Below are 14549 nucleotides of genomic sequence, written 5' to 3'. Positions count from 1 at the left end.
GGGGGGGGGGGAGGGGCAGGAGAAGGAAACGAGAGAGGAAATGGCAGACGTAGTAAACGGCGAGCAGGCACGAGAAGAACGTGTGAAGGGGGGGGCAACAGCACAAGATGAGCATGAGAGACAGGAGGGAATGGGGGAGAAGAAGTGGTGCTGGCGGTGCGCTGTCTCGAGGCCGAAGCACAGGGCCTCAGGGGGTGTTGCTGCACACACCCATCGAAGCATATGCATGCTAGCACACAAAACGTACGCTGCGGCGCCCATTTACCAATGCTCTGGTCGTGTTGCAAAGCCCCATATTCCTTTCCCGCCCGCCCTACCCCACTCATCGCCTCTGGTGACCCTCGCTGCGGCAGGGAGGCCTCCTCTCGATGTCTCCCTCTCCCCTCCTCCTCCATCTTCCCTCATTCGATTTTGCTGTTCCTGTCTCGGTTCGCTCTTGGCGAGGAAACAAGGATCCTGGACGAGGGCGGGTGTGTCGGCAACCAGAGAAGACGGAGAAACAAAAGAAAGGCACGCACACACATGAACGAGGAGCAATCATAGAAGTGCATCTGCCTGCCTGGGTGCGCGCGTGGCCGCTGGCATGCTCAGCTGTCCCGCTCTCCCTAGCGCTCTCTCTCTCTCTCCACACGCACACACACACATACACACACAAGCAAGCACACCCAAGGAGTAGCAGAGCGAGGCAGCAAGCTGGCGTATGTGGGCGGACGCTCTTTAGGGTGAGTTAAAGGTGCATCTTGAACCGCCGCCGCGGACGATTCAGCGCCATCATGATCCAGCTGCCCATGAGCAACAGCGCAGACATGACGGCGAGCACAGCGACGTTCGACCATCGCCGTGAAGGGTTGAATCCGAGAAACTCAGCGTATTCGCTGCCGGTGTAGCACGCTGTGGTCTGGACGGCGGCGAGTGTGCGAGGCGCGCCCTGCATGGACAATGAAGAGGCTCGCCCATTCTGGTGCGCACTGGCGTTTGAGCCAAGTGGAGCGGCCGTCGTCACACGTGGAGAGGCGCCGTTCGCCCCCGCCGTGCCGCCGTCATGACAGCCGAAAGACTTGCCGATGAATTGGGTGAGGATGCACGACTCGTAGGCGAGACGCACCACCGAGGCAAATGAAATGACCCGTACCGCATCCGGCAGCGTCCGCAGATTCAGCACGAGGCCGGCCAAGATGATGTTGAGTGTGTAGAGGGTGAAGACGACGAAGCGGCCTACGTGGTCGGAGGGTAGCCAGGTGCACAGGAACCAAACACCAAAGTGGCTGCAGAAAGAGGTTACGGCTAGGATGACGGAGAGCTCGAAGACGCCGCGGTACTCGTGCCACGGATCCCCAAAGTTGGATAACACAAAGACGGCGAGGGCCACGAAAGAGGCGAGGCCGAAGCGCCACAGCGCAGCCGTGATGGCACGGAAGACGAGGTACGTCCAGACACCGTAGTAGCCGCTAACAGTGTAGCGCTGGAAAGTCGCGTACTCGCGCCGCAGCGCGTCCAGCGAGAGCACCGCCTGCAGCACAACGCAGCTGACAAGGAAGAAAACAATGCCGACTCGGTTTTGCATGCCCTCCTGGCCGCCTTGACGGCCGTAGAGCGCGGCGAGCACCGAAGTCAGCACCAGTCCGCATACCAGCGAAAAGATATTCCAAATAAAATTGTGCCGCAGCTCGAGGAAGCCGAAGCGGAGCAAGTGCAGCAGCTGCACAACGCTAGACGGCGACTCGTGGAACACCTCTGGCAGCTCAACAAGACCCATCGCACAGGCCTCCATGTACGCCGTCACGCTGGCACGCATGCGTGCCTGCCGATGTGCGTACATGTGGCTCAGCGCCGTAGCTGGGGGTCCGTCTGCATTCACGCCAATGAAGAGAGATGATGACGCTGAGGCAGCCAACGCAGCCGCCACGGATCGGCGCGACACCGGTGCATCTAAGTGGCCCTCGGCGTTGATGATGGGAGCGAACCCCGACTCCGCCGCCGCCGCCGCGTCGCCTTCATCACTTTCAGAGCCGTCATCGCCGACCGCGGGAGCCGTCGTGCTTGTGGCAAGGCGGTATAACCCGTGCACAATCCGCTCACCAAGACGCTGATGCTGAATAGATGCATCGACAGCGTCGTAGGAGTTAGCCGGGGCTGCTGTGAAGAGGTTGCGAGGCGGCGTGGAGGGTACGGCAGCGGCGGTGCCAGCGGCGCGGCTGCCTGGCTCATCAGTTAGCTCCCCGCCGCCATTCGCTCTCGCTGCCATACTCGCCCGCATTACGTCCTTGGGCAGCTTCACCGCCAGCATGTCCTGCACCGAGCCAGCAAAGATGCAGCGGCTGCGCTCGAGCAGCACGACATCGTGAACGTATTGCAGTAGCGCCCAACGCGGCTGCACCATCGACAGCACGACGATACGCTGAGCCTCGGCCCTGCTCGCCAGATCAGTAGAGGTCGCGGCGGTGGTGATGGGGGCATCAGTAGGCGACGCGGGCCTCGGTGTCGATCGGCGCGCCGGCGCGCCGAAGCGCAGCCTGCTGTGACGCGGCGTGTATAGAGACACATTCGCCGCACCGGAGGTTGTGGCAAGATTAACGGCGACACGAGTGGATGCGCCACCCTCACCAGCAGCGGCAGCAGCGGCGGCACTCATGGCCTGACGCATGACGTGGCGGGCCTCGGCATCAGCTACGGACGGTGCCGCCAGCTTCGACAAAATCGTCAAGTACTGCTGTGACTCATGCGTGGCCAGTCCCTCCAGTGGCTCATCAAGCAGGAGCACCGAGGGATTGAGCAGCAACGCCCTCCCTAGGGCGACACGGCGTCGCACGTAAAGAGAGCAGTCTTTGATTTTGGATGTCTCATGGGGTCTCAGCAACAGCTGCTGCAGCACCTCCTCGACCGAATACGCCTGCGCGGAGTTGGCAACGCGCAACGCACTGGTGTACTGTAGATTTTCGCGCACTGTGAGTTCCACGAGGAGGCCGTCCGACGCCACAGTGGCACTGCTGCTGCTCTCTTCCTCTTTCCTTGAGATCTCACCGCCGTCCTCCAGGAAGCTTGTCTGCGCCTGATACGTCGATGCGGAGACGGGGATGCCATTCAGCACTACGTTGCCTGCAGCGCTCTCCAGCATCCCTGCCATCACAGCGAGCAGAGCGAATGCAGTGTGTGTGCCACAGCAGTTCACTACCGCCGTGACGCGACCACCGCGGAAGAGGCAGGACACCTCGTCAATGACGTCACGCTGATTGAGCTGCACACTGACGCTGTCACAACACAGCGTCAAATCAGTCGCTCGCACTACACCCAGTGTGCTCTCCGAATCACCGGCGAAGCAGTCGGCGTTGGACCGGTGGCTGTGGCGCGTGCGCAATCGCTGCGAGAGGGGGGTCTTAGTGCTGACAACGAGGAGGGTGTCATCGGTGTTGTCAGCAGGGTGCTCAGTCGCTGTGCTCCCCGCCGAGTCGCGTGGTGCTAGAGATGCACAGTGGCGATGGTGATGCGGAGGCGCCTCTGTGATACTGCTGCTGCTGCTGCTGCTGCTGCTGCTGCTGCTGCTGCTGCTGCTGGAACTCACAACGGGTGTGAAAAACGACTGAGATGCATTCATGTCTCTCCTTTGGATTCTTTCACTGAGCATATGGTGTCTGCGCGCAGATTGTGTCCTTGGTGGTGGCGATAAAGCGTCATCCCCTGAGTGTTCGAGCCTCCCGCTGAGGAAGAAGGAGCTTCCACAGCACACGTCACGAGAGAGAGGGAGACCAACGCTTCTATTGCTGCCGCTCGCTTTGCTATGCGGTGATGTTAGTTTTTTGGTGCTGCCACTAGGCGAAGAATAAGCCTACTGAGAGGGGAGTCATACACCGTTAGCATGGCGCGCGTGTGTACATGCACGAGACAGGGGCCCCCCCGTCGAGATGGCGAGGAGGGAGAGAAGAGAGCGATGGAAGGACCACAAATGCGCAGAGGGTAAAAGTTGCGGGGGAGGGTGGAAGAGAGAGAGAGATGACGACGGCGGTGGCGATAACCAAGTCCTGCATTAAAGACACTTCTGAGTGGAGTAGGAGAGCGGAGAGAAGATGGGGGTTTGATCAACAACCACAATTCTGAGGTAGGAGAGTAGGGCAGGGATTAGCAACGTGTAAGCTGTGCTCAAACACTTCACCACTTGTAAGGCGCAGCATAAAAGGCCGTCTCTTCCCCCACCCCCTCCCCCCTCATCCGCCCTTAAGCTGTGGAGAGACATGTTCAGACTTGGCTCCGGGTACTGATGTGCGCGAATGGGCCTGTCCTTGCGTATAGCGTTGTGGTGGTCAAGTTGACTTCCCCCACCAGCTCTGGCACTCCACCACTTTCCTCTCTTCACGATGGCTGCTCATCCAGTCTGAGATGAGCGGCGGCATCCTTCAGACCGATCATCGAATGCGCGGTGCATCGTGTATTTCGGCGTCTCTGCGTATGTGTGGCGAGGTGACGGCGAAAGTCGGGGAAAGAAGGAGTGGGAAGAGCGGGACGGAGTACAAGCGAGAGATCCGCCTCTGGTTGTCTTTCGAAGAAATGAGGAATACGCCGAGAGAAGGCGCATCCAGCATCTACATGGCCCCCAACACGAACGGTCACGCCCCACTCGAGTCCCTCTCTCCCCCTCTCCACCTCCAACATCTGCGGTGCACACGGCGAGAGGCACGCGCACAACGACAAGCCAACAAATCTTCTGGAAGGAGGCAAAGAGAGAGAAGGCACTCACACAGGCGTATGGGACGTGCACAGAACAGTGCTAGTCAAGCCCACAACGCCAACGCAAACGGCAAGTTGAGCGCTCCTGTCTCTTTTGCGGCCGTGTGTGTGTGCGTGTGTGTGAGGGGGTTGATTAGACTTACGGCGTGGCACCCACGCACCTCCCCTCCCACGGGCACTACAGCACCTCCGCCTCCGGGTCACTCCCGCATCGACCTACTCCACCCCCCACTAACAGGAACACCCTCCGCCCTACAACAACCCCTCCTTCTGCAACAGCTTCATGTGGCTCGTGAACACCTTCTCCAGCTCGTTACTGGGGGTGGCGGAAGTCATCATGACCGCCAGAGCAGAGCGCAAAGCATCGTGCAGTGAGCCCTGCTCCTTGTACTGCCGGAAGTTCTCGGTAGATGTCGCCGTCTCCAGCGCCTTGCAGAGAGAGCCAACAACGGTTGATGTCATGTCCGTCGCCGTGTAGGTGCCGCTCAAGCAGTGGCCCGGTATGCGACCAAGGGCCCTGGCAGCCTGAGTGCGCACCTTGAAGATGTGGTCGCGCACTACAGCGGTGCAGAGCGCCTCGACAGCCTCCACGGCGTACTTGGGCTCCGCTTCGAATACCACCTCCCGGGCAAGCCCCATGCCGAGAGCGCACGCCGCGTTCCAGCGGTGCTTCGCCTCATGTGGAACGGCACAGCGCAGAGGAGCTACGCCGTCACCACCACTTCCTCGACCTCTGTCACCGCTTTCTTGCTCGTTGTCGTGGCTGCCACGCGTCTTGGCACGCAGGCACTCCAGCAAAACGCGCAGGAAGCCCTCTGCAACGCCCTCCTCAAACTCCTCCACCTCGCTAATCAGTTCCTCGAAGGTGAGGACCTGGAGAAGGTGGTTCATCATGCGGATGCCGTGGCCTTGCACGCCGCTCTCCGTGTCGATCACAGCCGCGTGCATTGCGGTGCCGCAGAGTGTCGTGATGTAGTCCGGTGAGTCGCGCACCACCGCGCACGACCCCTCTGACAGCCGCCCTGTCACGTTGGAAAGCGCAAAGGCCGCCTTGGTGCGCACCACCGGGTTGGGGTCTGCCGTAAGTACGTGCACGGCACTGTCGATCGCGATGAAGACAAAGCCGTCCATGGAGGTGTATTGCCAGAGCCACACACCCAAAGTGGTCAGGGCCTCCCCGCGCACCCGCGGCTGCGCATCCGCTGCTGAGGACTGCACATACGACACAAACTCCTCGCACCAGCTGCGGTCCGCCACGGTGGAGACGTAGTCGTTACCGATCTGCGCAATACACCGAAGCGTCATCGTGCGCACGTCCCCACCGCATCGACGCAGCCGCATCGCAGGCCGCAGCAACTCCTCGTGGATGCGCTGCTTGTGCGCCAGCGTGGCTCGGTACAGCTGCCCCTCCGGTCGCTGCGCTGGGTCGCTGGCGTTATCGTCGAACGCCTTCCATATGTAGCCCATGTAGTGCAACCACGTGCGCAGGCATTCCGCGAAGGCGTCGAGTGAGGATGTTGGCACGTGGCTGCGCTGCGGCAACGGCGACGCAGTGCCAGCATCCAGACCAGCACTGCCCTCCTCCCTGTACATCGATGGCGGTACGCTAGGCTCCTTGGCACTGTTGCCGCCGCCCTCGGCAGTGGGCTGCGCAGGGCGTGCCAGCGTAGCGGATGCGGACGGCGCAGCCCACTGCCGGCTCGAAGTAGCATCACTCTCAGCCTCCACGACAGCAGAGGCGGTCGCCATTGCAGCCGCCTCCGCTGCTACCTCAGCGACCTCCCACGCCATGAGCGTCGACACCACCTTCACCGAGGCAGCCATCAACGCCTCAAACTCGTTGTGCACCAGACGCGGATACAGCCGAGAGAGGGGCACCATGCAGCGCCATACCTCGACTCGGGTATCGGCGTGGCTCAGCAACGCCGGAAGGAAGTTCGCAGCAATGACATTACTGTCGCCTCCCGTGTCTGGTATTTCACAGTCCTTGCCGTGACCCTGCTCTGCAGCCCGCGACTCAGCCGTCGCAGGCAGTGGCGTCTTCGCAACGCGCAGCGTCTCATTCTTCAAGATGCTTGACACGAGCTGAGTCGCTGGCATGAACGCGCCAGCCTCGTCGTGGGCGAGGAAGAAGTGCATCACGGGGAGCTGCAGTGTCTGCAGGACGACCACGCGTGAGCGAAAGCAACGGTGGTACGGCGTGACCGCCACAACCGTCGCGTACGTGCTGAGGAGCGGCATGGCAGCTGCTGACGACGGAGCCGATGGCACAGAGTCGGCACCGGCGCTCTGTGGCTCCCGCTGTTGTAACTGGTCCAGCCCCCACCACAGGCTCTCGTGAAGTGAGGCCAACATCGTGCCACACTGGGCAGCAAGGGAGAGAAAGGCTGCTTGGCGGCCCTGCTGTGGCTCCTCGGCGTACTGTAGCGTAGGCCGAAGCTTGTGCAGAAGCGCCGTCAGAGCCGCTGCTGCACCACATCGAAGCGAAGTATTGTGTGGGTCCCCGTGGAGGAGAGGGTGCAGAAGAGGGTGCCGCACCGCTGCGCCAGCCAGGCTGCGCACGTCCACCTGCGGGAATAACACAGGGAGGAAGACGGTGGCGTTGAATGGGGCATCGGCAAAGCGCACAAGGGCAGCAGCCAGGGTCCACAGCGCCATCGTCTGCAGCTCCACCGCTGTGGCGTCGTCGTCGTCAGTGGCGGCCTCAGCAGGTGGTTGTGTTGGGCCACTTCTTGCGCCCGAAACGTCGGTGACGGCACTGCTGTCGATGTGGTTTGCCTTACCCATACTCTGGGCGCGCGATAACGATGAAGCTGACGATGAGGGAGGCAGCAGCTGGTCGCGCGGTCCTTGCAGGAGTACAACGGCATCCACAGCAGGACGGAAAAGCCGTTCTGCCAACTGGTCATCTGTAATGGTGATGGTCGGCGTTCCGGCAGTCGGACACGTGGAAGACATGCGGCCGTCCAGCCAGTCCTGCGCAGCCTGGGGGTCCGGGGTGCAGCTGCCGCTTCGTCCAACGGAGCCTAGACGCCCACCAGCAACTGAGGCGCTGCCTGACCGGCCGCCACCGCCGCCACGAAGGCCAAACGGGCTGCTGCTCCCGCCGGCCAGACCCTGATGGAAGACCGCTCCAGCCGCGGTGACGGCGCCACCGGGATGTGCCGGGGTCGCAAAGCCGCTCGTCCCGCATGAGCGACCGCTGGTCGCCAGCCCCGCATCCTCAGCGGTGGACAGGCAGTACCACAGAACCAAGTCCATCATCTGCAGGACACGCTGCGCCGAAGGGCGGGCCGGTGGCGGGGCTGTGGCACTACCGTCACCGACTGACTGTGGAACGGGCATTAGCGGTTGCACCGCACTCCCACCGCCGCGCACCGCTGTCGTTGGGGACACGGCACTGCCTCCGTTGCCCTGCCCAGTAGGTGGGTTGTACGAGGAGGGGAGTGTTGGGGCGAGAGGGAGTGGTGGTGGACGACGTCGTTCACCCTCGTTGCTCATGCGCCACTGGGTCAACATGCCGGTCAGCTGCGTCGTGCACTCCAGCACAAGTGGCAGGGGTGGGACGGGCATCGCTGTTGAGGCGAGGCTGTTGGCGCTCGGGGGTGTGGCGCTAGTAGCCTCTGCAAATGGCGTTGGCCCCGGGCTCTTGCCGATCGGCTGGTGGGGCGGCATGGAAAACTCGTACGATGGAGGTGGCGGAGGGGAAAGCGATGATGCGGCGCCGGGCACGGACGAGGACGGGGCGGTGCCGAGCCAGCCGCGTGCGCTGGCGTACGACGGTAGCTGCCTACCAACGGCACCGGACGCAGAGCCAGTGTCGTCGTCCACGTGGATGGTGCGCGCCACAGTGGCAATGCGACTGGCCGCAGACGGCCGCAGTAGCTCCTGAAGAAACGGCAGATTATGAACTGGATGATAGGCCAAGCGAATGTCGCTGCCGCCTCTCGCAGCAGTGGCGCCACCGAACCTGTTGTTGCCGGATTTGCCATTATGGCCATCACGGCGCGGCGATGCCTTGGGGGCGCTCATGGGCAAACGTACTATCGGTTAGGAGGGAAGGCGAAGCCGCATAGTACCTCCTAAGCAGAGGCTTAAAGGAGGGGGTGAGGGGAGAATGAAAGTAGCTGCGGTGGTGGTGGTAGGGAGGGAGGGAGGGAGGGGGGAAAGGGGGAGCACCAGTCAAAGGAGAAAGTGAGAGGAAGGCAAAGACGATATGACTGCGCTGCGGCGAGCAGCATGACCCGCGCAGAAGAAAAAACAAAAAGAGCACGCAGCCCTCCGCTCAAGCGTTGGTGCTCCAACGGTGGGGGGAGGGGGAGTCGGGGAGTGCGGCAACCGGGGAGCGGAGAGAGGCCTTCTCCACCCGTTGTGTGAACCCTACGTAGGACATGAGCAACAGTAGTAGGGTGATGCTAGAACAGAGACAGGAGAGCGCGCGCGATGGAGACGGCGAGTGAAAGTGGCAGGGGGGAAGTGACAAGCGCGGGTGCACAGGTGGTCGTGAATGAGAGAAGTTTGTACCCACATACACACACACGCACACACGCACACACACGCATATACACCTGTAGACCTCATATCAGCTCTGTCCATCAAGTGACTCTCCTAGACGAAGGAAAGGGTGCTAAACCATTGATTGATACTACAGGCGCATTGTCTTCTCTCATCAGAGCACAACCACCAATCTGACCACCGCCGCCGCTGCTCCTCTCACCTTCTCCCTCTCCTACTGAAGACCACGCCGAGCACACCAGCCCACACACAGAGAGAGCACAAAAGAGAGAGCCCTGACTGCCTCTCCGTGCTCTTCTAAACCTTTTCACTGCGCATCGAGCGTGCGCTGCGAACCTGCACGTCACGCACGCGCTTGCTCGTGCTGACCCTGCTCTCACACAGCGGCAACACTGCAACATACACAGGGACAACGAAGCGAGAGTGAGAGGGGGCTGTGGGAAGGGGGGGCGCCTCCTTCGCCTCCTTCTCCTCCCCCCCCCCCCCTTGAACGAGCACACTCACGTGAAAAGAGTGGAGAAGACGGTGTGCACTCGGTGGAGGCGATTTTTGTTGTTTGGTAGCCCAACAGTCCATCTCTGCTAACCCTGCGCGCACATACACACGTGTGTGTGTGTGTGCGTATAGCTGAGCGACCGAGCAGACGCACTCCGCTTTCCCCTCAGTCCAGCCGGGCCGCTCCGAGCCCGCCCTTCTTGCGTAGCTTCATCGGTCCGCTAGCAGCGCCCGCAGTGGCGTTGCCAGTGCCCCCTCCAACACCAAGAGGCGTGGCTCCACCGATGCCGCCGACTAAACTATTGATGCCGGTTCGGCTTGATACACTGCTGGCGCTCGACACGGTCGGTATTGTCTGAGACAGCGGCGAGGAGGCGAGCCCTGGAAGCGAAGATATAGGCCCATGAGCACCGCCACCAGCACTCACTGTAGAGGCGGCAGAGGATACAGTAGTAGACAATGGCTGCGTCCCAGCGGAGAAGGGCGCCGCTGGCGTGTGCAGTAGTGTCGCGGGGGCCTTGGAAAACAGAGAGCTCCCATGAAAAGCGTTGGCCTTTCTCTCGCCGTCGTCCTTGTCCGACGCATCCGCTTCACTATCATCACTCCAGCCACTGCCGCCGCCACCCTCCAAGGAAGCCACCGTGACCTCCGGTGTCGGCAATACAGTGACTGCTGGGGTCACATGCAGCGGACTAGCAGCACCTGACGGCATGGGCGTTGAGGCGGCATCGACGTGCTGCGGGCACTGCTCCGCAGCAGGCGAGGTCGAGGATATGGTGAAGCCCCCTAGCAGCCCCCACATTTTCGATGTAGTCCCGGCCGGCACAGCTACAGGAACAGGAAGGCTTGTCGACGAGGCATCTGTGCTCCTGTTGGCAGCGGCAGTCACCTGCTGCACGGAGAGCTGCTTGTGATGAACCTCCAACTTCGCCAGGGACGCCTTCAGGAGCGACAGCGCAGCCGTGCGACTCTCGGCGGATGTCGGGTCGACGGTCAGTGGCGATACGGCTGGCAGCACCAACTCTGCGAGCTGCTTCTCTGACAGGCATTCAAGAGACCCGTGCAGTGACCGCAGCGCCGCCACCCGCGAAGGTTCGAACGCGTCTCGCAACATCGGACGGCAGTACGTCAGCATCACCATTGCCCGCTGCGACGGGGGTGTAATGTGCTCCGAGACGAAGTTGAGAGCTATTGTGGCGTTGGCGCGCAGCGCTCCGTCCGCATCGCGCTGCAGCTGCGCCAGGGCCTTCGGCACCTGGTCGCCAAGGATGCTCCCTGACATGTGCGGAGCGAGGTGCACCAGTGCGCGCGCACTGTACTCTCGCACACTGGGCGCCGAGTACGCAAACCCCTTGACGTAGAGCGGCCAAATAGTGTTGTTCAGTGATGCGGAGGACACCTTCGCGGCGTAGGCCTCAGCGCCGACGAGCAGTTTGTAGCGCAACAGCACATCTGTTGACCGGTAAAGCTGCACAAGCACGGGTGTGACATACTCATCAAAGTCCTCGCCCGCTGCGGTGCGCTCCGCGACCCTCAACACAGGGTCGGCCACCGGCCCAATCGACACCCCTGTCGCTCCGGTGCTGCCATCGGTCTTTGCAGCAGCGCGGACGAGCTCGCCGAGTCGCGGTAGAACGAAGCAGAGACACGCCCGCAGTGGAAACTCCTCCACTAGCCCAGTCAACGACTCGGCCAGGTGCACCTGCTGCGAGAGATCCATCAGCAGCAGCTCCGAGAGAGCCTTCATGTACTGTACAAACGTGCTCTTCTTCACAAACTCGCAGCCCTCGGAGAAGGACGCAATCGGCTTACGCAGGCGCGGGTTTGGCGCGGTGAGGTTGCTGCAGCCCTGGTGCAGAGACTTGGGCAGGCTCTGACGGCACACGTTGCGCAGTTCTGCCGCGCTAAGGCTGTGCGTCAGTGAGTTCAGCCTGCCGTTGATCGCCTCCTCGGCCGTCACCCCCACCGTCTCGTACACCAAGCAGGCTAGGCCCCATGCGTCCACAGCCGCCACAGGATCCTCCCTGGCGACGTCGCCGCCGCTGCTGCTGCCCAGCTCCGGCGGGCAACGATACCCGACGATCATTCCAGCTCGTCGCGCAGATTCGAGGAGGCAGCTGGGGATGCCACTCGCCACCTCGTCCGTCGCGGAGATGAACTCCAACCCAAACAGTCGCCAGAACCCCGACACGGCGGAGATAAAGATGGATCCACAGTGTACGTTGCCATGCACCAGCCTGTTTGATTGAAGTGCCGCGAGTGCGCCGCTCACCGTGTCCAGGCCGTAGGCGACGGAAGCGGTATACTCCTCGTTCGTCTGTCCGTAGTAGTGCCTCCGCAGCTCTCGACTCTCCAAAACGTCTTTCAGAGGCACGCACGGCTCTGTTGCGATGTAGATCGTGTCGCCATACTCGACAGCGCCGTGGCACTTAAGAAACCCTGGAATCATAAGACTCTTCGCGCGGCGTATAGTGTTTTGGGCCAGCTGCTTTAGCAGCTCGCTGTTGCCGCTGCTGCCTGCCATAGTCGTCGAGGAGAGAGGGCAGGTAAAGATGGACACCCGCGTCTGAGCATCGTCGCTCGGCGTGCCGAACCGCAGCGTCCAGCACATCTGCGGTGAGGTGTACACGGCACGACCGGGATCATTGGCGGCAGGGGTGAAGGGAAAGCCCGGGATGCTGTCAGACAAGCCGAGGGCCTTGAGGAAGAAGGCCATTTCTGGCCTCCAATGTGGAAGAAAAATGACCGGATTCCACGAGTACAGTGCGTGGGTGTGGAGGGGGGGTGGGGGTACACGTTTGATTGTCAGGTGATCACCCGTGTAGTGCGAGCGGGGTGAATGGGTAAAAGAGAGGTGAGACGAGAGAGGGAGGCCAAGGGGATCAGGACAGCGCAGTACACGCACACACACACACACACACACACACACACACACACACACACACACACACACGAGCAATGCCGGCAGAACCGGCCACGTTGAGCGTTTGGCACGCCCTCCTGCGTGCCCCTGCAGACACACGCTCACACGCGTCTTGCGATTGTGCTCTCTGGCTCTCTCTCTTTCACTCACTGAGGGGATGGAAGAACGGAAGCACTACGCCCACCTCTTTTTCCTTCGCTGCTCGACAACACGAAGCTCTGGGATGATGCGGATGGCAGTGTCCTCGCATCTACACGAAAAAGCGTGTGAGGGCACAGCTGTGTAGTGATGTAAGTTGGACGCCAGGGCGGGTGAGACACACACAGTCAAGGAGAAGCCTGCATGCCTACATAGAACACCTAAACACGTGCACGGGGAAGGAAGTGAGGAAGAGGACAAGGGAGTAAATGGCTGATGAAGGGAGAGCACCGCTGCTGGGTTGAGAGGAGAAGGGAGCGGATAGAAGCGTAGCATGCGTGAGAGAGGTAGAGACGGGCGATGAGTGACAGCTCACCCTCCCCTCCCCCTTGCGCCTCAAACCCGTCTTCTCACCCCTCACCTTCCCCGTGCTCTAAAGGCGTGAGAAGGATGCGAAGGCAATGTGTGTGGCACAGAGAGAGGCTCTCTCCAGCCACACTCGCTCCGAGAAGCAAAGAAAGAGCGATAAAGCAGCTCATCACAGATGCCGCAGCCACCTAATGAGGTACGTGTGTGCCGCCTTCACCAAGCCCCTTGGCAAGCACTTCTGTCTAGGGTTTGTCCGACTTCGCTGCTGTTTGACTCTTCTCGTTGAACATGGGCGCGCTTGCACATGCGACGAGGCCGCTGGAAAGAAGTATGAGGGGAGGGGAGGGGGTAAGTAATAGACGCACAGCGCACAGCGAGAGAGAGAGAGAGAGAAGAGGGAGGGGAGAGAAGGGGAGGGGAAAAGAGAGAAGTCGTGTATGCCATCGCGGGTGTGCCTGCACCTCGACCACCCGCAGTCAAACGTCGTGCTGTGCAAGACGGTGGGTGAAAGGCAGCAATAGGGGAGGGGGGGGGGGGCAACTGCCGTGAGAGGGAGAGAGATGACGCAGACGGCGATGAGAGAGCGAATGTGAGGAAACAGAACAAAACTAAACGAATAGGAAGAGAGAAAATGGCGGTTGAGAGCAACAAGACAACATACGTGAGCATGTTGTAGATGCACGGAGACCATCGTAGCCAACCAAGTGGCGCCGCAGACACACTTGCACATACACGCGCTTAAGCAGCAGCGACATGGAAAGAGGAAGATGGAGGCCGGAGACGACTGCTCTGCGCCGTGGATACGGTCCTTCATAGGGAAAACGAAGGAGCCAGAGGAATGCACAAACACATCAGCGCACGCGCACCACTGCACGAGTAGCACTGGAGGCAAATGAGGGGGAGAGGGAGGGGGCGAAGGAGGCGTCCGGCGGTGCGGCGCTTCGGACTTTTGTGGGACGCCCGTTCCAGTGAGAGAGAGGCGGGGGTGCACACCCTCGCACACATCCGAGCATCCACAGGCACGCCTTCAAGACGAGGGAGGGGGGGCGGCACCAGAGACAAGGTGGGACTCTCTCGTAGCAGAAGAGAGGGTTGCACAGCAAAGATAGATCTACGAAAACAGAGGCGAGGGACTGGGTGTTTCCGATAAGAGACAGTGCCATGCAGAAGAGTGGGGGAGCTAAGAGGCAGAAATAGCGGAGAGGACCAGGGGGTCACAACGGCGGTGGTGCAGACAAGAGAAGTGCATCCAAGCAGGATGCAGGACTACGTTAGCGTCCCTCCTCCTCATCCTCCACTGCTCAGGTGTCGTGTCTGCCCCCTCTGGCTAAGGCTCCCCAGCGTGCCTCTAAACATCACCCCGTTGGGGGGGTCACAAGCATGCACAAAA

The 14549-nt window shown here is 61.2% G+C and overlaps 3 protein-coding genes across 3 annotated transcripts; all 3 read right to left on the bottom strand.

Moving 5' to 3' along the window:
- Positions 1-727: 727 nt before the first annotated feature.
- Positions 728-3622, bottom strand: LBRM_21_1080 (conserved hypothetical protein; the record flags this gene model as incomplete). The annotated part of the gene is made up of 1 exon (XM_001564763.1): positions 728-3622. The coding sequence occupies one exon, from the start codon at positions 3620-3622 to the stop codon at positions 728-730; it is 2895 nt and encodes a 964-aa protein (XP_001564813.1).
- A 1349-nt stretch (positions 3623-4971) lies between these two features.
- Positions 4972-8394, bottom strand: LBRM_21_1070 (conserved hypothetical protein; the record flags this gene model as incomplete). The annotated part of the gene is made up of 1 exon (XM_001564762.2): positions 4972-8394. One exon carries the CDS (start codon positions 8392-8394, stop codon positions 4972-4974), a length of 3423 nt encoding a protein of 1140 aa, XP_001564812.2.
- A 1501-nt stretch (positions 8395-9895) lies between these two features.
- Positions 9896-12445, bottom strand: LBRM_21_1060 (conserved hypothetical protein; the record flags this gene model as incomplete). The annotated part of the gene is made up of 1 exon (XM_001564761.1): positions 9896-12445. The coding sequence occupies one exon, from the start codon at positions 12443-12445 to the stop codon at positions 9896-9898; it is 2550 nt and encodes an 849-aa protein (XP_001564811.1).
- Positions 12446-14549: the final 2104 nt, after the last annotated feature.

The sequence above is a fragment of the Leishmania braziliensis genome, chromosome 21 (genome assembly GCF_000002845.2).
Source record: "Leishmania braziliensis MHOM/BR/75/M2904 complete genome, chromosome 21".
In the NCBI taxonomy this organism is placed as follows: Eukaryota; Euglenozoa; class Kinetoplastea; order Trypanosomatida; family Trypanosomatidae; genus Leishmania; species Leishmania braziliensis.
Note: the sequence above shows the minus strand (reverse complement) of the source record. Positions and strands in the feature narration are given on the sequence as shown.